The sequence below is a fragment of the Pristis pectinata genome, chromosome 33, assembly GCF_009764475.1.
Source record: "Pristis pectinata isolate sPriPec2 chromosome 33, sPriPec2.1.pri, whole genome shotgun sequence".
Classification (NCBI taxonomy): domain Eukaryota; kingdom Metazoa; phylum Chordata; class Chondrichthyes; order Rhinopristiformes; family Pristidae; genus Pristis; species Pristis pectinata.
The window spans coordinates 17,781,172-17,807,816 of NC_067437.1; the positions used below are offsets into that span (position 1 = coordinate 17,781,172).

General features: G+C 47.1%; 1 protein-coding gene across 2 annotated transcripts in view; it reads right to left on the reverse strand.

Moving 5' to 3' along the window:
* Positions 1 to 8,901: 8,901 nt before the first annotated feature.
* Positions 8,902 to 26,645, reverse strand: part of sgsm3 (small G protein signaling modulator 3) — a 108,000-nt gene continuing 90,256 nt past the window's right edge. For both annotated transcript variants that reach the window (XM_052043409.1, XM_052043410.1), the window contains exons 21-25: positions 20,883 to 20,931; positions 16,391 to 16,476; positions 12,773 to 12,895; positions 11,188 to 11,248; positions 8,902 to 10,513 (exon numbers count right to left, since the gene is read on the reverse strand). In XM_052043409.1, the coding sequence (XP_051899369.1) occupies positions 10,430 to 10,513; positions 11,188 to 11,248; positions 12,773 to 12,895; positions 16,391 to 16,476; positions 20,883 to 20,931 (403 nt within the window). In that variant the 3' untranslated portion in view covers positions 8,902 to 10,429. The remainder of the gene's footprint in view (positions 10,514 to 11,187; positions 11,249 to 12,772; positions 12,896 to 16,390; positions 16,477 to 20,882; positions 20,932 to 26,645) is intronic.

A 26,645-nucleotide genomic window follows, 5' to 3' on the forward strand; every position in this document is an offset into this window, starting at 1 on the left:
CCTATTCCAATACTCACTAGCACGTGGCACCAGAAGTAATCCATAGATTACGACCTTGGAGGTCCCACTCTATAACCCGAGAACTGGCTCCTTAAATTCATGTTGCAGGACCTCATCCCTCTTTTTGCCAATGTGGACCATGACCTCTGGCCATTTCCCCTCCCACTTTAAAATGTCCTGCAACCGTTCAGTGACACCCAGTTTCACGCTTGTGCTCTGTATTCCCCTCACTGTAGAAGCTCCTGTGGGACTCAAGCTCCATCCCCCTCGTGCAGCTGAGCCATTTCTGAGGGCAGACTACCGGCCTGCCTCCCTCCCCCCACCTGGTTGTCACCTGTTCCTTCTCTGACTGCCTTTTAAAGATGCCACACTCCTTAATGTGTGCTCTCTGCCGTTATCATCTTCAACACTTCTTCCTCCCACCCTCCTGTGGGACAGATGCAACACCCTCATTCAGAATTTCTCATCACGACTCCACACTTATGCTATCATCTTACTTTCCTACGGATACACACGGGATCTTCCCACTTTCCCTTTTGGTTTCACCTCTGCACCTCTCTCCTCCTCCCGGTCTTCCACAGTGCCGAGCTCTTGGTCTCTGTCATCAGCTTCATTTCTTCTGCTTTGTTCTGCCTGTAATGTTCTGCTACATCCATGGGGGTTTCAACTTGGTAGTTCCCCCTTTTCTTGGGGGCATATTTGTTCTGGATCCTCTATCTCCTCCCCTGTAATGCTATGGCACTGATTTGAAGGAGTTACCTCCAGTCCATTTTTGCTTCATCATATCTCAATCTTGTAAAATTGGCCTTAACACATTTTAGAGTTTTTACCTCCAGCTTATCTTTTCCATATGTTCAATTTAACTGAATTATGATCAGTGTTCCCTATATGCTCTCCCACTGCTACTGTTATCTATTTCCCCAGGTTTATTTGTTAAGACTGAGCCCAGTGCTGTGTCCTTCCTTGGGGGTGTCAGGTATTAATTAAAACGATTACCTTTGATGCACTGGACTGACTTAATTTTCCTTCTCTATGTGACTGCATATCCCTCCCAATTGTGTCCACCCCCCTGCCAAATTAGTTTAAACTAATTCTGATCTTTCTACACTTTGCTGTGGTGCCAGTCAATGTTTGAGTGTTCAATCCTCAGCTAGACTGTTCTGATATTTTTGCAGTTTGCAGAAGCTCTTCTATCCCCCTCTCACTATCAATGGGCCCAATAATACACCCCCATCAGCATGACTTTGTCTTTCATCTGTCCTTAGTTCAACCAATACAGCCTCATTTGTTGACCTATCCAGCATGATGTCCTCCTCACAGATGTAATCATTTTTTGAACCAATATTGCTACACCTCCCCCCATCTCATCCTTCTGTCTCGCTGGTCTGAACTCCCCGGAACCAGCAATGACAAACAGTCTCTCCTGCCCACCTCTGAGCCATGTTTCAACAATGGTCCCCATGTCATACTGTGCCCTCAGTTCACTGCTTTTATTATTGATACTCCTTGCATTAAAGTGCAACTAGTTAACCAGTGCCAAAAACACGTTTCCTTTCTCTCAGCCAATGTTTACCCTGCCTTGCAAACTCATTCCTCAGTCTCTCAGACTTCTTTACTAAACCCTGTCCAACTTTGCCTTTCTCCCTTCTGAAACTGCCATGAGGTTCCCTGCCTCTCTCTGAGTGAGTTTAAACCCTCCTTGATAGCAGTAGCAAACCTCTCCACAAGAACACCGTTGAGTGACAGCCCACTTGGTTTGTGCAGGACACCACCACCTTCCCCAGAAGCTAAGTCCTCCTGCCCTGCACCATCTCATCAGTCACACATTATACCATCCCCTTACTCTGTACAAACTCCTCTCTGCTTCCCTGCAGTACCTTATCCTTCCTTCCTACATTGTCACTGACACTGAGAAGGGTCATGCTCCCCTCTCCAAATGTTCTGCAGCTGCTCAGTAACAGCTTTGACCCTGGAATCTTGGAGGCACTGGGTGAAGGACATGCCTGTCTGTCCTCCTCAGAGTTTGAATCCCTTATCACTGGCCCCCTTGTCCTTTCTGCCCCTCCTCCATGCAGCTGAGTTAACCATGGTGTCAAGGACGTGGCTTGGAATATACTCCCTTGAGGAACATTGTCTTGTCTGTTATCCCCGACTCAATACTGGTTTGGGAGCATGAATAACCCAGGGGCTCCTGCCTGGTCTTCCAGGCCTGTCTGGCGGTCACCCAATTCCTCTCTGCCTGCAGGCAGTCACCTCCTGGAATGTGCCTCTCATGAACATTCAGCCTCACGTGTGAAATCAGTGACGGCTGGAATGCAGTCAACGGTGTGTACGTCTTTCCTAGAGCATGCGATGGCTGGCATGCCAGCAGTTATCGTCCTTAAAGCACCAACTCCTCTAGCAGGTTGAAAGGCACGGGGGGGGGGGGGGATATCTCTGTGCTCAGGAAGCAGATAATGGGACCACTCACCATCCGCACCTGATGAATGGAGAGGGGAACATAGAACACTACAGCACAGTACAGGCCCTTCGGCCCATGATGTTGTGCTGACGTTTTATCCTGCTCTAATATTTGCAGTATCTAACCCTTCCCTCCCACATAGCCCCCCATTTCTCTATCATTCATGTGGCTATCTAAGAGTCTCTTGAATTTCCCTAATGTATCTGCCCCCACAACCTCTGCCGACAGTGTGTTCCACTCAGCCACCACTCCCTGGTCAAAAAACTTACCCCTGACATCCCCCTTGTATCTCCTCCAATCACCCTAAAATTGTCCCCTCATGTTAGCCATTGTCGCCCTGGGAAAAAGTCTCTGACTGTCCACTCGATCTATGCCTCTTATCATCTTGTACACCTCTATCAACTCACCTCTCCTCCTCTCCAAAGAGAAAAGCCCTAGGCTCACTCAACCTATCCTCATAAGACATGCTCTCCAATCCAGGCAACATCCTGGTAAGTCTCCTCTGCACCCTCTCTAAAGCTTCCACGTCCTTCCTATAATGAGGTGACCAGAACTGAATACAATACTCCAGGTGTGGAAGGGAGGCAGGAACTTAGAGAGACGCTGGCCATGATCCAGGATGGAGCTCGAGGACTGAGAGTCAGAGTTGTACACCCTTTCAGCCCACCCCATCCATGCTGACAATTTTACCTATCTGCCTTTGCCCACATTAGGCAGGCACGGTAGTGTAGCAGTTAGCGTAACGCTTTACAGTGCCAGCGACCCAGGTTCAAATCCGGCCGCGGTCTGTCAGGAGTTTGTACGTTCTCCCCGTGTCCGCATGGGTTTCCTCCAGGTGCTCTGGTTTCCTCCCACATTCCAAAGATGTACAGGTTAGGAAGTTGTGGGCATGCTATGTTGGCGCCGGAAGCGTGGCAACACTTGTGGGCTGCGCCCAGAACACTCTATGCAAAATATGCATTTCACTGTGTGTTTCGATGTACATGCGACTAATAAAGATATCTTATCTAAGTATCTGTCTAAATGCCTCTTAAACACACTAATTGTATCTGATTCCACCACCAGCTCTGGCAGTGAGTTCCAGATACCAACCGCTCTCTGTCTAAATAAAAACTTTCCCCTCAGATCCCCTTTAAATCTCCTCCCTCTCACCTTAAACCCATGCCCCCTTGTTTTTTGATGTTCCTACCATGGGAAAAAGATTCTGACCATTTATCCTTAATATACCTCCATCAGATCACCCCTCAGCCTCCTCCGCTCCAGGGAAAACACATCCTTGTCTTAGAAAAAGGATGTAGAGAGAAACCCAGTGATGACAGACCAGTCAATTTAACCACCGAAGGAGGGAAAGTTCTGGAAACAATAATCAGGGACAGAATCAGCAGTCACTTGGATAACCGTGGATTGATCGGAGAAAGCCAGCTTGAATTTGTTAAAGGCAAATTCTGTCCAACTAACAACAGGTTTTTGATTAAGTTACAGAGGGGGAAATCAATGAGGGAAATGCAGTTGATGCGGTTTATATGGACTTCCAAAGAGAGTTTGATAAGGTGCCAGATAATAGACTGAAACCCATGGAAGACAGGGACTGGGGCAGTATGGAGAGAAAATCGACTAGGTAACAGGAAGCAGAGGATGGAAGTGAAAGACTGTTTTTCATACCGAGGGGAAGTGTACGGAAAGTTGCCTGGGGACCGTAACTGGGATCACTGCTTTTCTTCATACATATTAATGACCTGGATATCAGTTAAAGGGCACAACTTCCAAATTTCAACTGGCACAGAACCTGGAGGTGAGGTGAACAGCGAGGAGGATTGCGACAGACTTTGTGCAGGTATATGGGTCTCACGGAATGGGCGAGGAATGAGAAGAAGCAGGATAACCTTTGGGGCCACAAGGACAGAGATATACGGAACGCAAATGTGGTTAGTTCACTGACTATGACAGGGGAGGTTGAGGAAGTGGTTAAAAAATATATGGTGAACCTTTACATAACACAGGCTGAGCCACAATGGGAGCACTGTGTCCATTCCTGGCGCTGCATTTTCAGAAGGATGTGAAAGGTTTGGAGAGGGTGCAGAAGGCAGTTACTAAAATAATCCCAGGGATGTAACTGATGGTTAGAGTGGAGAAGCTGGGGTTGTTCTCCTTGGAACAAGTACAGTTTATGTCCCCTTACCAGGAAGGAATGTACTTGCCCATGAAGGTTTACCAGATTCATTCCTGGGAATGGTGGGATTGTCGTTTGAGGAGATTGGGTCAACGAGGCCTGGAATTTAGAAGAATGAGAGGAGATCTCATTGATTGCCACTGGCCAGAATGATGGGAAATGTTTCCCCTGGGTCAGGGGGTTTAGGATGAGGGGGTCAGAGACTCAGGATACAGGGTAGACATTTAGGATTGAGGGGAGGACAAATTCCTTCTCTCATAAGGTGGTAAATCGGTGGAGTTCACTACCACAGAAGGAAGTAGATATATTTCTAGACATAAAAAGCATGAAAGGGTAAAGGGAGAGAGCAGGAATGTGGTCTCCAGAGCAGGACTGTGTCGAATGACGCAGCAGCACAAATACCAGTCTGTGTAAACTTCATCAACCACATGCCCTCACCAATACACTTCGGAAAATTCAATCAAATTAGCCAGGTAGGATCTCCCCCTAACAAAGCCACATTGACTATTTTAGACTAATCCCTGCCATTCCGAGCAGAGATTAATCCTGTCTATCAGAACTTTTTTCCCTCCCACTTACTTTGGACTCACTGGATATAATTTCCTGGCTTATCCCTTCTTTAATAAAAAGTACATTTGCTTTTCCCCAGTCATCTTGCACCTCACTTGCGGCCAACGAAGATTTAAACATTTGTCAGGGCCCCCGCAATTTCCTCCTTCACTGCCCCCCATAGTGGCCTGCGATACAAAGCCCTCCATTTTACACAGTTCCTTTCACCATGCATTCAGCTGACCTATCCTACTATTCCTGTACTCATTAAAACATGGCACCAGAAGAAATGAGGGGTTACAACCTTTGTTCAGGTAAAGATCAAGGTCCTGATCTTTAATCTTGAGAAATGGCTCCCTAAATTCATGTTGCAGGACCTCATCCCTCTTTTTAACCAGTGTGGAACATTGATTGTTTCCCCTCTCCCTTTAAAATGTCCTGCAACCGTTCAGTGGCATCCTGGCCCCTGGCACCAGTGAGGTAACACACCATCCTGGATAGACGTTTGTGCTTGTCCATTGCCCTCACTATGGAAGCTCCCACCACTCAGCAGTGGCACTCGAGCAGCTGAGCCACCCACTGTGCTTGGCTCTGGCTAGACTCGTCAGAGACATGTTCACTCCTGCCATTTTCCAACATGGAGAAATGGTCCTGGTGAAAGTTGCTCTGAGGTTTCCCCAACGACCTGCCTCCCTCCCTCTGCCTGGTGGTCACCCATTCCTTCCCTGCCTTTCCTTGAGCTACAGGATACCCATCTCTAACAACCCGTGAAGCTCGCAACTTGAGGCAGGGGCAGGCATGGTAGTGTAGCAGTTAGCGTGACGCTATTACAGCGCCAGCGACCCGGTTTCAATTCTGGCCGCTGTCTTTAAGGAGTTTGTACATTCTCCCTGTGTCTGCGTAGGTTTCCTCCGGGTGCTCCGGTTTCCTCCCACATTCCAAAGATGTACAGAAGAGGAAGTTGTGGGCATCTATGTTGGCGCTGGAAGCGTGGCGACACTTGTAGGCTGCCCCCAGAACACTCTACGCAAAAGATGCATTTCACTGTGTGTTTCGATGTACATGTGACTAATAAATATCATAGAGTCATACAGCATGGAAACAGGCCCTTTGGCCCAACTCATCCATGCCGACCAGGTTGCCTACCTGAGTTGGTCCCATTTGCCTGCATTTGGCCCGTATCCTTCTAAACCTTTCCTATCCATGGACCTGTCCAAATCTCCTAAATATTGTAATTGTACCCACCTGTACCACTTCCTCTGGCAGCTTGTTCCATACACCCCCCACCCTGTGTGTGTGAAAAACTTGCTCCTTGGGTCCCCTTTAAATTCTTCCCCTCACCTTAAACCTAGACTCCCCGACCCTGGGGAAAAGACTGTGACCATCCACCTTGTCTATGCCCCTCATGATTTTATAAATCTCTGTAAGGTCACCCCTCAGCCTCCTTTGCTCCACAGAAAACAGTCTCAGCCTATTCAGTCTTTCCTTATAACTCAAGCCCTCCATTCTTGTGAATCTTTTCTTTACCCTCTCGAGCTTAATCATTTCCTTCCTACAGCACAGTGACCACAACTGTACATAATACTCTAAGTGCAGTCTCACCAATATCTTGTACAGCTGCAACATGATGTCCCAACTCTTGTCCTCCAATATAACACCTCTGCCCTTTGTATCACCCAGTGCACTCCTCGGGTAACATTCAGGAGGCCAACTTTTACTTTGTGGGCAAGGTTATGGATTGTTTGCAGCATTAATGATGGAAGATTTAACAGATGGCTGATGTCCACCTGATCCTCATTTTCTTTACTTCCACTAATTACATCCAGTTGAGTATTAATGGATATAACTTGCCCTGATTTCTTAGAGGGAGTGCAGTCCTTAGAATCTCTGGGGCATCTTGAAGCTATCTTAAACAAAATACAAAATTATGATGAAGTGTAACACTGTGACCTCAACGAATGCCAAAGGAAGTTTGATGCATTGTTATTTATTATACTTTGCCATTAGTAATTATACTGAGCAAACGTTGCTGTGTTAACTACCACTACATCTCCAACCCACATAATTCTTGAACCTCCCAAATTCAAGTCTATTTTTCCTGGAAGTTGTGGTTTACGTTACTACATCTCTTCACCCCCCCCCCCCCCCCCCGCCCCCCCAACATGGTGCATTATCTTATCCAACTTTCAGCCTCATGAACACATCACAGAGTCTCCAGTTGTCACTCAAACTTGAGCCGGCTAAACCAGGGGCAGCCCCTGCAGATGTAGTCATCCTGACCGCAAGGAATGTTTCTGCATGATGCAAGCCATGTGACCAATGGGACTGAGCTCTGACCTGCTTTTCACCTAGAAAGGGCCCCTTAAAATGCAATCTAACCTCAGTTCCCAGCTGGGGAGAGAGAGAGAGGGGAGGGATTTAATAGGAACTTGAGGGGCAAATTTTCACCCAGAGTGTGGTCTGTATATGGAACAAGCTGTGGTTGAAGCAGGTCCATTAACAACATTTAAAAGGCACTTGGACAGGTACATGGATAGGAAGGGTTTAGAGGGATAAGGGCCAAACGTGGACAAATGGGTCTAGCTTAGATGGGTATCTTGGTTGGCAAGGACCTGTTGGGCCAAAGGGCCTGTTTCGATTCTGTAGGACTCTATGGCTCTATGACTGTATTTGGGCTATAAAGAGAGTGAAAATATTCACCAGGCTGAGTGAAACCAACATCACACCATCCAAGCAAAGGCTGGTGGCGAGAAGTTCTATGGCTCTATGACTGTATTTGGGCTATAAAGAGAGTGAAAATATTCACCAATCACCAGGCTGAGTGAAACCAACATCACACCATCCAAGCAAAGGCTGGTGGCGAGAAGTTCCCACAGACAGCAGCTGCTCACCCACCAAAGCCCGAGGCTGCTGTGAAAAAATTCATGCAGTGGCTCCTCTGACTTCCTTTTTACACATCCAAGTAGCACTAGTCCAATCAGCTGAAATCACCCTTCAATTAATATCAAGTACGTACAATTGGGTCCCCTCTTGCTTACCTCCTCACTGGAAACTGTGAGCTCCATCTACAAGCTTCAAGCCTGTGACTGTGAAAGTCACTCACCTCAACAACTAAACTTAGGATAAAACTAAAATGAAATGAGATGCACTTTCCTTTTGCTCACCTTGGTGGAGATGAGTGGTGGGGACTGCGGTGCCTTTGGCAGTTTGAGGCTGGCCTTACACAAGATCACTGACTTTTATCACATCAGGTCAACATCCAAATCTTCAGCACGACTCCAGGCGTGGATCCCACAGAAGCCATTCAGCCCATTGGGTGTGTACCGGTTCCTTTCACAGGCTTTGCAGAAGCTGCACATGTTATCCTGCCTACTCTCGTTGTGTTAGAAGAGTTTCAGGGCTGCACATCTAAACTGGGGGCTATGGAGGTGATTTTAACAGGAAAAGCCAATTCCCCTTGCGGGTCTGGACTGATTCCTGGCCCAATCACTCCTCACCTCCCGTTCCCATCAGTGACTCAGGCTGGTATCCACCTGTTTTTCCTGCATTCGTCAATGTTGGTCAGAGCTGTTGAAGCAGCCCCAGGAGTTATACTCCATCCTGCCTGTCTCACCCCGTCATTAATCAGCAGAGGCAGCCCCGACGGATTGCGAGGTCCAAGCCTTCCCCAGCCAACAGGCCAGAAACCTGCAGCCACAAGGTAACGTCCACTGATGCACACTGCCAGTAACCCAGTGTTCCTTTATTACTTATATACAAATAGCTCACATGATATAAAGTTTTTACATACAGACTGGGTGATGATCAAATAAAAATCAGGGAAGACAAGGAATAAATTAAAACCTGCTATCGTCAGACTCAAACTGTGGACTAATCTCTAAAATCTGATTTTTCCCACAAACCTGCACTGCAATAAAATCAAGTTAAACTCCAAATTAAGATCCCTTCCACTTGGGAATGCCTGAAATGGGAATAATACTCGCCTTCCGTCTTTTCACAGTGTGCCTGGAGAAGGCTGCAATTTTGGTGACCAGTTATTGAGCCATTTCACAACTTCGGCAGCAGCTTTACTGTTACTGAGTCCTCAGCGGCTGCTGACAGTGGCCAGCTTCAGGTGGGGTCTGGAGGAAACTGCAAATCAGAGCTATGAGCAGACACACTGTCAGTGGTAGGGAGCTCAGATTACCCACACTGGACAAACCACTAAAGGTATCAGGGTCTTGTCTAAACTCCAGAGATGTTGTCTAAACTCAAGAATGCACTGTAACTGAGGGGTAACAGTGAAAAGACGGGGTGCTGATCCCTTAGACATGGACTTCACCTGGAACACAGGCCTCAGCCACCCTGTTATGGACTGACTGCTAATAATCGTTTATTCAGGGACTCAACCAGGCTTAAACAAGCCTGGGTCTAAAATGTCATGGGCCCCACTGTTAAAAAGCACACTGGTGCCCAGCATACTTATGGCATTGCTCAGTTGCTATGCATGGCTTCTATGTGTCAGAACAGAACAGAGTACATCAGATAGCAAACATTCCAGGGACGTGCTGTACACGCACAGCTACTGCAAGAGTCTGAATGACAAGGTGCATCCTTTAGCGTTGGGCAGCTTCCTCCTGCAAGGCTTCCAGTGACAACAAACGCGGAGGGGTTTGCAGAAGCTCGCTGGTGGCTTTTGCTTCTGGAGTGCATTATATTTTGTTTCCTAGTCTCAGTTAGCTTGTAAAGTGTGCAGTTTGTCTCAGAACATTTTTAAACCCATCCTCTACTGCACTGACAGTCTATAACTGTGCTGCTCATCTCTTACATCCTTCTGGCACGGTTACAGCGACTGTAAGATCTTGAGCCAAGCTCTGGATGCTAGCTCGATGGGCTGGAATCCTGGACCTAATCAGACATACAAAGTGCCCTCCGGCAGGGATGCGAATGGGAACGGGGAAAGATTACAGTGCAGGTCAATCAACCCAGATGAAACCAAGTTACCTATTGCCACCAATGAGAATTATGTAAGAATGCTGTGCAACTGAACTTATTTTGCAGACAGCAAGGAGAAGAATAGAACATTAGTTCCCAAGAGTTAATGTTTAAGGATCACAATGATGCAACGTTCCTTGTTGAGATGACTGTCTCCTTCCCCTTAAGATGTGTGCATACGAGGCTGGGTGATTGCTATGTACACAGACACCTGCAGTGCCAATCGCTTGAGTAGATTTGGTGTGGGATTGTTTGACTGGGAGGAGTGTGGTAAATTAACCATCAATATCCCAGCTGAAGAGGTGGTGCTTCACCAACATGTCCTGGACTCCATCTTTCAGAGGCTTTTTCTCTTTCTCCTGATGAACAAAGAAAAATAATTTGGATACAAGTTGTTCCATTTAGAATGGGTTGTCCAGTAAGATGGAGCTGGGGATGTCATTAGGAACAACCCTGAGTATGACTCACATCACGGTGCCAGCGTGCCACCCCACTGACGTACGACTACCGACGTCACTTAGAACTCAGCCCCCGCCACAGCTCTGCAGTGACACACCTTGTCATCCACACCCCGCATCACAAGCACTCCCTCCCTGCCCCAACATACATACACTCTCACATACTTCCCATCCCCTGCTCTGCGTGACCACACACACATGCCACATGAGCACACACACCACACGAGCACACACACATTACACACATACACGACCACACGCAATCGCACAGCCACACACACACCACATGACAACACACACACCGCATGATCACACACACAATTGCATGACCACATGCACACACATACCGCATGACCACACACACCACACACAAACCCACCACACAATCACACGACCACACACACACCACATGACCGCACACACACGACCGCGCACACACACAAACGATCGCACACATACCACACACACACACACACACACACACACACACACACACACACACACACACACACACACACACCACAGGACCACACACAAATATAAATTAGGGTTCATTAATGAACCTTTCTCTTTACCTCTTTCTTGACAGGGAGCTCCCAGTCCTGCGAAAGGCTGAATGCAAACCTGGACAACACTCTGCAAGACAGGGGGAGAAAATGCATTCAGCAGGCGTGTGATGCCTTGGTTGAGGAGGTTAAATTGAGCAAAGGTGACTCAATTGAGCAAGGGAGCCCTCTAGACACCTACTCAGTAGGCAGTGGAGGGGGCAGACCCTGGACAGTAAGTGGTTGATATTCTTCAATACCATATCCTACCAAAAGTGTGAAGGTAAACTGTGAGAGCAAAGGGAGGTATAGGCAGGTGAAGGGAGTGGGCCAGAAGAGAGCACAGAGGTACTTGGTCATGCAGAGGGTTGTGAAGCCTTGGAATTAGCTACCCATTGAGTATATTCATGGAACTATTCTCCTGGATACAAATGGTTAAATAAAAACACTCAAAGTAAATAGTCTGCTCCAAAAGACAGCAGAATCTGCTTGAATGAGAGTCTACAATTCACAAGGGAACACCATGGACTAATTCAAGAAAACACTGGAGTTACTCACTAGGTCAGGATGGAGTTTGTGGGAAGATAAACGTGTTAACATTTCAGGTTGATGACCTTCCATCGGTGAGAGGGTGAGAGATCAAGCACATTTTCAGCAAGAGAAGGGGAAGGGTTGAGAACAGGGGGAGTGTGCGTGAGAGGGTGCAGACCATGGTTGTCCAGTAGCACAAGTGTGGTTGGTGCCAGCTAAGAGGGAATGAGAAATGCTTGTTAATCTCTGTAAATAGAGCTTGATAAACAAGGCAGTGGAGAGAAAAAAAGACAACACTGGAACAGTGAGATACAGAACACAGCAGTTGCTGGAAATCTGAAATAAAAGGGAATGCTGGAAATACGCAGCAGATCAGGCAGCATTTGCGGAGAGAGAAAAACTGTGTCATGCCTGTTCTGACACAAATAGGCATGGCTGGTTATCTGAAATTGTTGGATTCATATCAAGTGTCCCAGGGGCTGTACATGGCTAGATGGAAGGTGGGTGCTGTTCCTCAAAATTACAGTGGGCTTCACTGGTACAATGTAAGAGGACAATGGTGGTGTGGGATGGAGAATTAAAGTGAGAGGTGGCTGGAAGCTCAGAATCGCCCTGGCAGATTGAACCTTGGTTTCTCCACTGTAGAGGAGATCACACTGTGAGCATCACATGCAGTATACCCAGACTAGAAACTTTTCTCCATAGCAGACTGTTTAAAACACGAGTTTTAAAGACGGTAAAGAGTAAGAGGTTTAAAGAAACCTATGGTAGAATTACCTCCCCCAGAGGGTGGTTAGAATCTGGAACACACTCCCTGAGGGCAGCTGGAGGCAGGCACTCCCTGAGGGCAGCTGGACACTCCCACAACATATAAGGATCCAGACGAGCAGTTGAATCACCAAGGCACAGAAGACTAAGTGTGGGTAAATGGGGTTAGTATGGATGGGGACTTGATGGTCAGCATGGACATGGTGGGCCAAAGGGCCTGTTTCTACGCTGTATGATTCTACAACTGTAGATCTGGGTGCGTGAGATGAGGGGGGTGTAGGGGGTGTGAGACTCGGGCGTGAGAGCAGCTTCTTACCTCAGTTCACACTTGATCTGGACCCAGCCAGGACTACGTAGGAAGGACCAGGGCTGGTACCATTTTTCTACAGTCTGCATACTAGAACAGAGCACCTCCAGCCACAGGGGCAGCACCTGCTCACTGCAGAAAGACAAGGTATGTCAAACATCCCCCCAGGTTATAGCACTCGACATTAGTTCACACCAGGAATCAAAGAGGGCGCGAGAGCATCAATTATCAGCAGGAATGAGACCAATGGATACTAAAGAACAATCTTGGTGATAACACTCGGAAACGGAAAACTATTACAAGGTTGCTCAAATCAGAGGCAAATTAAACTGCACCTCACCCGCAGCTACTGGATAACTGCTGTGGAAAACTGGCCACCTGAAAATATTCCTCATCTTGCAGAAGGAATTGAACACTGCGGCAGCAGAAGCTGTTTACAGGCAGAATGAAAAACCCTCACAGCTCTGATGACCCGGGTTCAATCTTGACCTCTGGCGCTGTTTGTGTGGAGTTTGCACGTTCTCCCTGTGACCATGTGGGTTTCCCTCAGGTGCTCCTGTTTCCTCCCACAGCCCAAAAACATTCAGGTTGGTAGGTTAACTGGCCGTTGTAAATTACCCCTAGTGTGGAGGTTAGTGGTGGAATCTGGGGCAGTTGATGGAAATGTGGGGAAAACAAAATGGGTAAGGGTTGGATGAATGTAAAAATGATCGATTAATAGGAATTGGAATTGGTTTATTACTGTCACATGTACCGAGGTAGAGTGAAAAACTTGTCTTGCACACTGTTCATGCAGACCAATTCATTACACAGTGCATCGAGGTAGTACAAGGTAAAACAATACAGAATGCAGAGTAAGGTGTTACAGTTACAGAGAAAGTGCAGTGCAGGCAGACAATAAGGTGCAAGGTCATAACGAGGTAGATTGTGAGGTCAAGCGTCCATTTTATCGTACTAGGGAACTGTTCAATAATCTTATAACAGCAGGATAGAAGCTGTCCTTGAGCCTGGTGGTACGTGCTTTCAGGCTGTTGTATCTCCTGCCTGACAGTGGGAGGGAGAAGAGAGAACGTCCGGTGTGGGTGGGGTTTTTGATTAAGCTGACTGCTTTACCGAGAGAGTGAGAACTATTGGCAGAGTCCAGGGTGGGGAGGCTGGTTTCTGTGATGCGCTGGGCTGTGTCCACAACTCTCTGCAGTTTCTTGTGATTCTGGGCAGAGAAGTTGCCATACCAAGCCATGATGCATCGGGATAGGATGCTTTCTATGGTGCATTGATAAAAATTGGTGAACATCAAAGGGGACATGCCAAATTTCTCTAGCCATTTTTAGCCTGAGGTAGTACAGGTGATGGTGAGCTTTCTTGGCCATGGCATCTACGTGATTTGACCAGGACAGGCTGTTGGTGATGTTCACTCCCAGGAACTTGAAGCTCTCAACCCTCTCGACCTCAGCATCATTGTTCTAGACAGGAGCATGTACACCGCCCCCTTTCCTGAAGTCAATGACCAGCTCTTTTGCTTTTCTGACATCGGACTCAATGAGCGAAAAGGCCTGTTCCCATGCTGTCTCTCTCTATTACTCTACACTATTCAACACAAGGCTGAGTAAGTGGCCCTGAAATCGCGCCAGTACCCGAATGCTCAGGATGCCTCCCCAGGAACGAGCATGCTGGTGGAATCAGTTATTGTTGCATTATACAAGAGAAATGTTACTGACAGCGCTGCCACACCAGGAACCTTGCACACAGACCTGTCGCTCCCCACTGCAGCAACAGGAGTCTGGCTGAGGGCTCTGCCTCAATAAAGTGGTTGAACGGCTTGGTGTGGAGGGAGCCACCCATGTGCAGAGCCTGCCTGTGAGGGCTGAGGTGAGCGGTGTGGTCTCTCTGTGCTGCAACATGGGGCTGCACAGTGAGTGTGGGTCATTCCTGGACATGGGCAGCACCTGCTCCGTGTGTTAACAGACTGGCAGCTTCCAGGGTCTCTCTCATCTCCCCTGTGGGATGTGATAAAAGCTGCTGTCTCCACCCTCTCTCTGTTTGGCTGCACGTCTCTCCCTAGCCCAGAGATTTTTCTGTGGTGACACAGCCAACCGCTGTTAAGCCATGTGATCATCACTTCACTTCTGTGGGACACCCGGAGGGCAGGAGTTGGTACCAGGTTCCCAGTAGAGCAGAGAACAGAGCGGACGTCTTTTTAAAGCAGAGAAGGGTATGAATCTGTGAGCTGGCACTCCAGGAGCAAGAGCACTGTAACAGGTCAGCACTCTGCGTGGTAGATACAGCAGCGCCAGGGCAGGGTACAGCGGTGCTGGGCAGACCATGGAACGTGACCCCAACACAGAGCCACGTGATGTGAAACTGGTGTAGTATGGTGGGAACAGGTGACAGGGGATGTGTGAGAGTGTTTGGGTGCGGACGCGCGAGGCGGAGGTCAGGGGACGAGAGGTGGTGGTTCAGATGTGACAGAGATGGGTTAGGTCGTGCATGGGAAAGGTATTTCAGAGAAGAAAAATTCAGGCTTATGAGAGCAAGGTTTAGTTGGGGTCCTGAAAGAGGTACGCAAGGTGCTTTTTGATGAATATATTTATGAATGGTTCCATCATAAAAATAAGTCACTGGTGAATAACATGATATAAAACGACACAAAATTACTTCTAAAAATATAACCTTTTTTTGTCTACATCAGTGTACAATTAGTCAGTTTCTTGATAAATAAAAATAATTTTAAAAAATTGATTATTTTTAATGATCAGGAAACTGATAATTTAGTTTCTGTTTTTTCAAGATGTGCAGAATGACACCTTTGCACGGGCTGGATTGCTTGAGGCTCCTCAGTGGGCTGCGGAGAGTGGAATCTATCAGTGGTGATCACATTGCCCAGTCTGACACCACCCGCGTCTTCACTGGGAGTGCTTTTTTTAAGTGAATGCAACAAACTATATTTGGCCGATTTGTGCTGAAGCTAATTTTCACCCAGTCTTCAATCATTAGTGTGGGCTGCACTGATCTGAGTGGCAACAGAATCAGTGCAGTCGAGGGGAAGCTACTCAAAAATGTTTGTCCCACGATTATAGTCTGTAACGTATTTGCTTCTATTTTGACTCGAGCTGCAAATTGATTTGTGAATAGCTTAAAAATGTAACCTTTGCCTAATGGTTTCTATTGACTTCAAAAATCTGCCAGATTATAAACTTCCCTGAGCAAAAACTATTTGACATATCTCTGCCTCAGCAGCAGAATATTACCACAGAATAAACATCCACTGAAATCCTCTGATTTACAGTGAGCAGCCAAAAGGAAGTGTGGAAGTGAAATGTGCACACTTACGATCTGAGGAGAGATATTGGACCAATAAGTAACTGGTTAGATTTCACTCACCCAGCTCTTCACCATCTCCCTCAGCAATTTTCTTGAGCCCTTTTGTCACTTAGCTTCTTGTCTTTTTGTGATGATTTACTCCACAAATTATTTTCCATAAATCCCTTCCTGGTCCTAATGATGTGTTTAAGTTGTTCATCTGAGCTAGTATACCAAAATACTGAACCTTAAACTATTTAATCGTGTTACTACATAGCCTGGCCTCAAGCGATGAGATTATAAAGAGGACCGGAGACTTTGACTTACTTCAGCCCCACGCAGATCAGTGATCGGAACTTCACATCCATCTGTGCGTGGGCAGCATCGTGACTCACATTCACTGACTGGACAGCCTGAAAGAAAAGCAGAGCTGGGCACTGCATGGAACCACAAGTTCAGGCAACAAAATGGCTGGCTCATCGTGCATTCGGATTTTACAGGGTTTTAATTGGTACAAATAATTCATGTCATCAGCTACAATTATTCTTTTTCACACAAAATAAACTGCAAGTGGTGAAAATGTGTTTTTAAAGACAATGCTCAAATTTCAGTCATCAAACAGCACCGTGTTATTAATGTCCCATTTCTACTTTCACAGTTGTGGACTACTGGGAGTACTCCAGAAGTTACTATTTCCAAATTCCTGCCTTCTTCCCCAACTTGAGTATAGAACCCCAAATCTCCTTCTCCCTGTGTTGATGATTCCCACATGGATCATAACTTCTGGCTATTTCCCCACCCCTACACTATTGTTTCCTGGTGGCTGTGGAAGGAGGGACTGGGAAATAACATCCTGGAATAGCAGTCAGAGCACTGATTACTATTCCGATGTCAGCTTAATCACGTAAGAGAAGCTTTTTGGAACATGAAAATACAAAGAAATGTAAAAGGACATAAAGAGGGCAAAGTGTCACCTCAAGAACGGATTGGCAGTGAAAATAAGAGGGACTGTGAACAATCAACATTGGTCAGAGAAGAATTGGGCCAGTTAGGGACCAAACTGGAGATCTTTGTTAGAGTCAGCTAGCTAAAGTACTAAATGAGAACTTTACATCAGTGCTGATCAAGAGCACTTTGCCACAGATACGGTAACATAGAACATTACAGCACAGTACAGGCCCTTTGGCCCACGATGTTGTGCCGACATTTTATCCTGCTCTAATATCCCACATAGCCCCCCATTTCTCTATCATTCATGAGTCTATCTCCTAAATGTCCCCAGTGTATCTGCCCCCACAATCTCAGTCACAGTGCATTCCACGCACCCACTACTCTCTGTGTAAAAAAAAATTAACCCTGACATTCTCCTTATATCTTCCTCCAATCACCTTAAAATTATGTCCCCTCGTGTTAGCCATTGTCGCCCTGGGAAAAAGTCTCTGACTGTCCACTCGATCTATGCCTCTTATCATCTTGTACACCTCTATCAAGTCACCTCTCATCCTCCTTCTCTCCAAAGAGAAAAGCCCCAGCTCACTCAACCTATCCTCATAAGATATGCTCTCTAATCCAGGCAATATCCTGGTAAATCTCCTCTGCACCCTCTCTAAAGCTTCCACATCCTTCCCATAATGAGGCGACCAGAACTGAACACAGTACTCCAGGTGTGGTCTAACAGTTCTATAGAACTGCAACATTACATTGCGGCTCTTGAAAATACCCCAACTAATGAAGGCCAACACACCATACGCCTTCTTAGCAACTTAAGTGGGGAGGTTATCAGGATGTCAGGTGAGACTGAAATCGATGGTGGTCCCCGAAGCTCTGAGGTAGGAGAAACGTGAGTGGACAAGTCTCCAAAACCTGATGGGATCAATCTGCAGCCACTGAGAACAGGGGGACTCGCATGTCCTATGGAATGCATATCCCGCGCCATGTGGGAACTCCAGGATGCTTTCTGTGTGAAAAACACGACGATGCTGGAGGAACTCAGCAGGCCAGGCAGCATCCGTGGAGAAAAGCAGGTGGTCAACGTTTCAGGTCAGGACCCTTCTTCAGGACTGAAGGTAGGAAAAGGGGAAGCTCAATATATAGGAGGGAAAAGCAGAGCAGAGATAGGTGGACAGGAGAGGGGAGGCGGGGTGGGCACGGGGTGGTGATAGGTAGATGCAGGTAAGAGATAGAGATAGGCAGGTGTGGGGGATGGGTAAAAAGCAAGAATAGAGAGAAAAGGCGGCTGGGAAAGGGAAGAAGAGAAGAAGGATGGTGGTTGGGGGGAAGTTTTTTGGGAAGGAGGGTCGGGATCACCTAAAGTGGGAGAATTCAATGTTCGTGCCGTTAGGCTGCAAGGTTCCAAGATGGAAAATGAGGTGCTGTTCCTCTAGTTTGCGCTTGGAATTCTGGCAGTGGAGGCGGCCGAGGACTGACATATCAGTGATAGTGTGAGAGGGGAGTTGAAGTGACTGGCAATGGGGAGATGCAGATCATGGTTACAGACAGAGCGCAGGTGTTCTGCGAAACGTTCTGTGTCCTGGACAACGGCAGATATAGGAAATCTCATCAGTTGGAGCTCAAGCTCTGGGTTTTGAAGTCTGAACAACATCCCTTGTGGACAAAACACAAGGAACGACTCAGCCACTTGCGTATCTTCAGTCTTCCAGGACAGCAATCCTGCCTGTTCCATTCACCACTCCTCCTTATTTCACTGCAGCCCTGCAACTCATTGTCTCTCACAGGCCCAGCAACTCCCCGGCTCTCCCCTCACCCACCTACATTGAGGGGTAACTTATGTTGACCAATTTGGAGGAAACCAGAGCACCGAGGGGAACCCCATGCGGTCACAGGGAGAACATGCAAACTCCACACAAACAGTACCCAAGATGGGATCAAATTAGGTTACCTGGCTTCACCCTATCAGAGATATTCCCTCTGTTCCACCATCCCCCTTCCCCAGCTTCTCTCCTACTGAATACTGACTTATATCTTTCTCTTTCCCTGTTCTGACAAAGGATCGGTGACCCTGTAACGTTGACTGTGTCTCTCTCCACAGATGCTGCCTGACCTGCTGAGTGATTCCAGCATTTTATGTTTCTGTTTCAGATTTCCAGCATCTACATTTTTAAAAAATTTTCACCTAAATCTACTCATCCCATTTACCAGCACTTGGGTTGTAGCCTTGGGATTAGGTGCCCGTCCAGATACTCCCTAAATGTTGTGCGCCTCTGCCTCCAACACCCCCTCAGGCAGTGAGTTCCAAAGTTCAAACACCCTCTGGCTGAAAAGAATTCTTCCTCAGATCCCCTCTAAACCCCTTACCCTGAACTTCTACCTCTGGTTTTAGACAACTCTGCTATGGGAAAAAGCTTCAACAATCTTCACTGTCACCCTTCCCTGATACAGCACAAACATGCCAGGTTATTCCTTTTCAATATTACTATGCCTTTGAAATTCTGGAAATGTTTTATTGCAAATGACATTCATATGCAAGAGCGTTAACATGGCATCCTGCATAACCTCAGGTGACTGTGATACCCTTCTGAGCTTTCTCACAGTATCAGCTCTTCATGCTGCAGAGATCACTTTGCAAAGCCTTCAACTGACATAGTTAGTCACGAAAACATCACAGAGCATATCAGTTATGAGAGCATAAACCTAGGGTATAAAACAATAATACTATGCATAATCAAAGCTGCAACAGTTTGTGCACTAGGAAACAAGTCACAGACAATGCACCCTCGAGTCCTAGTGCATAAAAATAGCATGATCTGCCCAAAGTTCATGATGAACGCATGATCACACCTACCTCAGATCTTGTGCTGAGAGATATTTGGATGATTATTTCATAGTTACTAAAAGAATGCATTATAGGCACTGCCAATGAAGGCTACCACACAACTGTTAAGGGAGAAAGTACAGTTTCCAGGAATTGAACACAGAATCAACAATGTAGTGACAATTTCAAACTTGCATGAACTGACTCAATTGTGGGTGTTACCCAAGGGCCCCACAGGTTAATGTTGATTTCTACACTCTGGTGATCACTTGCTTGTGATTGTTAGTGACTATAATAGATCCCCCTTCATAGAAATGGTCAGTTCTATGCCCACGGAAGCTCCATCGGGTTTTGTGCTGTTTGGTGTACCACAGATCCCAAGGACGGATAAGGGACTGCCATATCACAATGGTGACTTCAGCAAGATGCCAAGATCATCAGGTTTCAGGCCATTGGCAATGGTGCATTGAAGAGATTTGTTCCAACACGAATAAAAACCATCCACACTACTTGTGACAAGGGGAAGTCATGGAATTAGGAATATTACAGAACTTATGGAATTACTGAGCAACAGAATACCATTGACTATGCTTATTTTTGCACTGCCTAATTATAAACACCTTCCAGAAATACCACTGAGACAGATGATTGACACCTCCGCAAGTACGACAAAGCCAAGAACGCCATCAAAGCCAGAAGCAGACACATCACAGCCACTTGAAGTTACCAGCATGAAGGCTTCCCTGATCGCAGTGTCACATGCCAGAATGCATCACCCCACCCTCCCCCTGCCCCAGTTACTGTTGCTCTACCCCCAATAACTGGTGCCCCGTACTTATTTCCTTTATTTATATTCCAAACTCTTCAATGATAGAGAACCTGAAACTTCTCTTCAGCTCCTGTTCCTACCTCACATCCCTTCATCTCCTCCCTCCTTCCCCCAAGGAACCAGTTGAAAAATCCCACCTGCCTTCTCCCCATAGTCAAAAGCCCCCTCTGCTCAGAAATCAACTAGGGCTCCTCCCACCCTTCCTCCCCATTACTCACTCTGTATAGGAGTTCCTCGGGGGTCAGCACCTTCCCATCTTCATCCAACCTGTAAGAATGAAGGTCTATTAAGTGATACAGTCATTGCGTCATACAGCACAGAAACTTCCATGCAGACCATCAGCTGCCCATCTGCACTAATTCCTTTTACCAGCACTTGATTTATAATCTTCTGTGCCTTGGCAATTCAGGGGATCATCAAGATATTTCTTAAATGTTGTCTCTGCCTCCACCACCCCCTCAGTGTGTTCCAGATTATAACCTCCTCTGGGTGAGAAAATTCTTCCTCAAATCCCTTCTAAACCTCTTCCCCTTATTTTAAACCTATGTCCTCTAGCTTTTGACACCTCTGTAACAGGGAAGTTTCCCACTATCTACTTTTGTGTTGCTGCAGATTTCCAGCATCTGCAGTCTTTTGTGTCTCCTACTATCTACCCTGTCTTTGTCCCTCAGAACTTTGAATCTCTCAATCAGATCCCCCCTCAGCCTTCTCCGCTCCAAAGAACACAAACCCAGCCTACCTGAACTCTCCTCATAACTGAAACACTCCATCCAGGTGAACTTTCTCTGCACCCACTCTTAGTGCATTCACACCTTTGCTATAGTGTGGTGACCAGAACTGTACACAATACTCCAGCTGTGGCCTAAGCAAGGTTTTATAATGTTGTACCATTGAACACCTTGCTCCCATATCCCCACTTACTGAAGACATGTATCCTGTATGCCTTCTTTGAACCTTATCTACCTTCGAGGATCCTGGGACTTGTACACCAAGGTTTAGCTTTTGGAAAGGCAAGGTTTAGCTTTTGGAAAAGGCAAGGTTTAGCTTTTGGAAAAGGCAAGGTTTAGCTTTTGGAAAAGGCAAGGTTTAGCTTTTGGAAAAGGCAAGGTTTAGCTTTTGGAAAAGGCAAGGTTTAGCTTTTGGAAAGGCAAGGTTTAGCTTTTGGTCATTATAGATTTGTAGGTGGGACTAACTAGGGAAAAAAAAGGTAGTCAGATGGAGGACATGGTGGTGTGCTGCAGCTGTTTGATGTGGGAACTCGTGGACCTTGCTGTGGTCCAAGATGGCCACATCTGCAGTAAGTGCTTGAGGCTGGACGAACTTCGGCTCAGAGTTGATGAGCTGGAGTCGCAGCTACAAACACTGCGCAGCATCAGGGAGGGAGAGAGTTTTGTAGACACGGTGCATCAGGTGACAGTCACCCCCCTTAGGGTAGGTACATCTGATGTTCAGGAGGCAGATAGAATGGTGACAGTCAGGGGAGGGAAGAGGAAGAAGAAGTCAGGCAGGCAGACAGGATAGAGAGCCCCGGAGGCTGTTCCCCTCAGTAACAAGTTTTCTGCCTTGGAAGCTGTTGAGGGGGATGACCTGCAGGGGCCTAGCTGCAGTTACCAGGTCTCTGGCACTGGGACTGGTACTGCTGCTCAGAAGGGAAGGGTGGGAAAGAGACATGCGGTAGTGATAGGGGACTCGATAGTCAGGGAAACAGACAGGAGGTTCTGTGGCAGTGAGCATGAATCCCGGATGGTATGTTGCCTCCCAGGTGCCAGGGTCCGGGATGTCACTGATCGGGTCCACAGAATTCTTGAGTGGGAGGGAGAGCAGCCAGAAGTTGTGGTCCATATTGGCACCAATGACATAGGTAGATGAGGTCCTGAAGAGTGAGTTCAGGGAGCTAGGCAGAAAATTGAGGAACAGGACCTCAAGGGTAGCAATCTCGGGATTGCTGCCAGTGCCACGTGATAGTGAAGGTAGGAATAGGAGGAGGTGGCAGATAAATGTGTGGCTGAGAAGTTGGTGCAGGAGGGAGGGTTTTAGATTTCTGGATCATTGGGATCTCTTCTTGGGAAGGTGGGACCTGTACAAAGAGGACGGGTTACACCCGAACCAGAAGGGGGCCAATATCCTTGCGGCGAGATTTGCTAGGGTGGTACAGGAGGGTTTAAACTAGTTTGTGAGGGGGAAGGGAACCGGAGGAGTAGGTCAGAGGAAGAAGGGAATGGGGAAAAGTTAGATCAAACAGGTAGAGAGGCTTTGGGGAAGGAGAAGCAGAATACAGGCTATAAAAGTAGTAAGGTAGATGGACTGAAGTGTGTTTACTTAAATGCAAGAAGTGTCAGGAATAAGGGGGATGAACTGAGGGCTTGGATAAGTATGGGGGACTATGATATCGTGGCTATTACTGAGACGTGGCTGATGTCAGGAGAGGAGTGGATATTGAATATTCCTGGTTTTCGGTGTTTTAAGAGGGATAGGGAAGGGGGGAGAAGAGGGGGAGGGGTGGCGATACTGGTCAGGGACACTGTTACGGCTGTGGAAAAGATGGATGTTGTAGAAGGATCATCTCTAGAGTCCGTATGGGTGGAGTTAAGGAACAAGAAAGGAGCAGTTACTCTACTAGGAGTATTCTATAGGCTCCCCGGTAGCAGTAGAGATATAGAGGAGCAGATTGGCAGGCAGTGTTTGGAGAGAAGCAGAAATAACAGGGTTATTATAATGGGAGACTTCAACTTCCCAAATATAGACTGGAACCTGCTTAGTGCCAAAGGTTTAGATGGGACAGAATTTGTTAAGTGTGTCCAGGAGGGATTCCTGACGCAGTATGTTGACAGGCCAACTAGAGGGAATGCCATGTTAGATCTAGTTTTAGGAAATGAACCGGGACAGGTGAAGGATCTATTGGTGGGTGAGCATTTGGGGGACAGTGACCATTGCTCCATAACCTTTAAAATTGTCATGGACAGGGACAGGTGCAGAGAGGACAAGAGGTTTTTCAATTGGGGAAGGGCTAACTACGAGGCTATAAGGAGAGAACTTGGGAGTGTAAATTGGGATGTCCTTTTTGAAGGAAAATGTACCATGGGGATGTGGTCGATATTCAGGGATCTTATGCAGGATGTTAGGGATAAATATGTCCCGGTGAGGCAGAGAAGGAATGGCAGGGTGAAGGAACCGTGGGTGACGAGAGAGGTGGAACGACTTGTTAGGGAGAAGAAGGTAACATACGTGAGGTATAAGCAGCAAGGTTCAGACAGGGCCCGTGAGGAATATAGGGTAGCGAGGAAGGAACTTAAGAAAGGGCTGAGGAGAGCAAGAAGGGGACATGAAAAGGCTTTGGCTAGTAGGGTTAAGGAAAATCCCAAGGCCTTTTTCAAGTACGTGAAGGGTAGGAGGATAGCTAGGGTGAAGGTAGGTCCGATTAAGGACAAAGGTGGGAGAATTTGCCTGGAGGCGGCGGAAGTGGGAGAAGTTCTCAATGAGTACTTCTCTTTGGTATTCACCAGGGAGAGGGGTCTTGATGATGCGGAAGGGAGTGCTGGTAGGGGTAATGTTCTCGAGGTTGTTGATATCAAGAGAGAGGATGTGTTGAAGTTGTTAAATAATATTAAGACAGATAAATCTCTGGGGCCTGACGGGATTTTCCCCAGGCTACTTCGAGAGGCTAGGGAGGAGATTGCTGAACCGCTGGTAAGGATCTTTGAGTCCTCGTTGTCTACGGGGGTGGTGCCGGAGGATTGGAGGGTTGCGAATGTGGTCCCCTTGTTCAAAAAAGGTAATAGGGATAGGCCAGGGAATTATAGACCGGTGAGTCTCACGTCTGTGGTGGGTAAGCTGTTAGAAAGGATTCTAAGGGATAGGATTTATGAACACCTTGAGAATCATGGACTGATTAGGGACAGCCAGCATGGCTTTGTGAAGGGAAGATCTTGCCTCACAAGCCTGATAGAGTTCTTTGAGGAGGTGACCAGGAAGATTGATGAGGGCAGTGTGGTGGATGTGGTTTACATGGATTTTAGTAAGGCATTTGATAAGGTTCCTCATGGTAGGCTTCTTCAGAAGGTCAGAGGCCGAGGGATCCAAGGAAGCTTGGCTGTGTGGATTAGGAATTGGCTTGCATGTAGAAAGCAGAGGGTTGTGGTGGAAGGAGTGCCCTCGGATTGGAAGGCAGTGACTAATGTGTCCCGCAGGGATTGGTTCTGGGACCTCTACTTTTTGTGATATTTATAGATGACCTAGATGAGGGGGTGGAGGGCTGGGTTAGTAAGTTTGCGGACGACACTAAGATAGGTGGTGTTGTGGATAGTGTGGAGGGCTGTCGGAGCTTACAGAGGGATATTGATAGGATGCAGAGCTGGGCTGACAAGTGGCAGATGGAGTTCAATCTGGAGAAGTGTGAGGTGGTACACTTTGAAAGGACAAACTCCAGGGCAGAGTACTGGGTGAATGGCAAGGTACTTGGCAGTATGGAGGAGCAGAGGGATCTGGGGGTTCATATTCACAGTTCATTGAAAGTTGCCTCACAGGTGGAAAGAGCAGTTAAGAAGGCCAATGGGATGTTGGCTTTCATAAGTCGTGGGATTGAGTTTAAGAGCCGCGAGGTTATGATGCAGCTTTACAAAACTCTAGTTAGGCCACACTTAGAGTACTGTGTTCAGTTCTGGTCGCCTCATTATAGGAAGGATGTGGAGGCGTTGGAGAGGGTGCAGAGGAGATTTACCAGGATGCTGCCTGGATTGGAGAGTATTGAATATGAGGAGAGGCTTAAGGTGCTAGGGCTTTATTCACTGGAAAGGAGGAGGATGAGAGGAGACATGATAGAGGTATATAAAATATTGAGAGGAATAGATAGAGTAGACAGTCAGCGCCTCCTTCCCAGGGCACCAATGCTCAAGATGGCTTTAAGGTTATGGGTGGGAGGTTCAGGGGAGATGTCAGAGGGAGGTTTTTCACCCAAAGAGTGGTTGGTGCATGGAATGCACTGCCTGGGGTGGTGGTGGAGGCAGATACATTGAACAGGTTCAAGAGCTTGTTGGATAGGCATATGGAGGAACGTGGGATAGAGGGATATGCGGGAGGAAGGGGTTAGGTAGTGTGAGGGTGGTCTGATGGACGGCATGACACGGTGGGCCGAAGGGCCTGTTTTGTGCTGTATGGTTCTATGGACCCTTTGTTCCTGTCTAGGGCCCTACTATTCAGTGTCTATGTATTTTCCTTACTAGTACTCTCAAAGTGCATCATCTTGCACTTATCAGGATTAAATTCCATCTGCCATTGCTCTGCAAGCACCAATGCCTGTGGGACACCACGGGTCACAGGCTTCCAATCACAAAAACAACTACCATCACCCTCTCTCTCCTATTACTAAGCCAATTTTGGATCCAATTTGTCAACTTGCCTTGGATCCCATTGGCTTGAATCCTTTGGACCAGTCTCCTCCATGGGATCTTTTCAAATGCCTTACTGAAGTCCATGTAGACTACATCAACTGCACTTTTGTTACCTCTTTGGAAAATTCAATCAATTTGATCAGACAGGATAGCCCCCCTAACAAAGCCACACTGACTATCTTTGATCACTCCCTACCTTTCCAAGTGCAGATTAAACCTGGCCCTCAGGATTTTTACCAATAACTTCCCTTACACTGACATTAGATTCACAGGCCTGTAGTTACCAGGCTTATCCCTGCTGCCTTTCTTCATAAAAGGTGCCACATTTGCTGTTCTCTGGTCGCCTGGCACCTCACTTGTGGCACTCCTTCCACTCAGCATCTACTGTATTCTTTAGTCACACAGAGATACAGCACAGGAACAGGCTCTTCAGCACACTGAATTCGTGCAGACTTCGTGGGTTTTCTGTGGGACCTTGGCCTCCAGGTACCTTTTTCTTTTCCCTTGAGAAAAATTAGAGCTTCCAAAGCAGGAATTAGGATTATTAGCTCCTGGATCTCCTGATCATTCTTGTCAAACCAGCTCTGGTTCTAT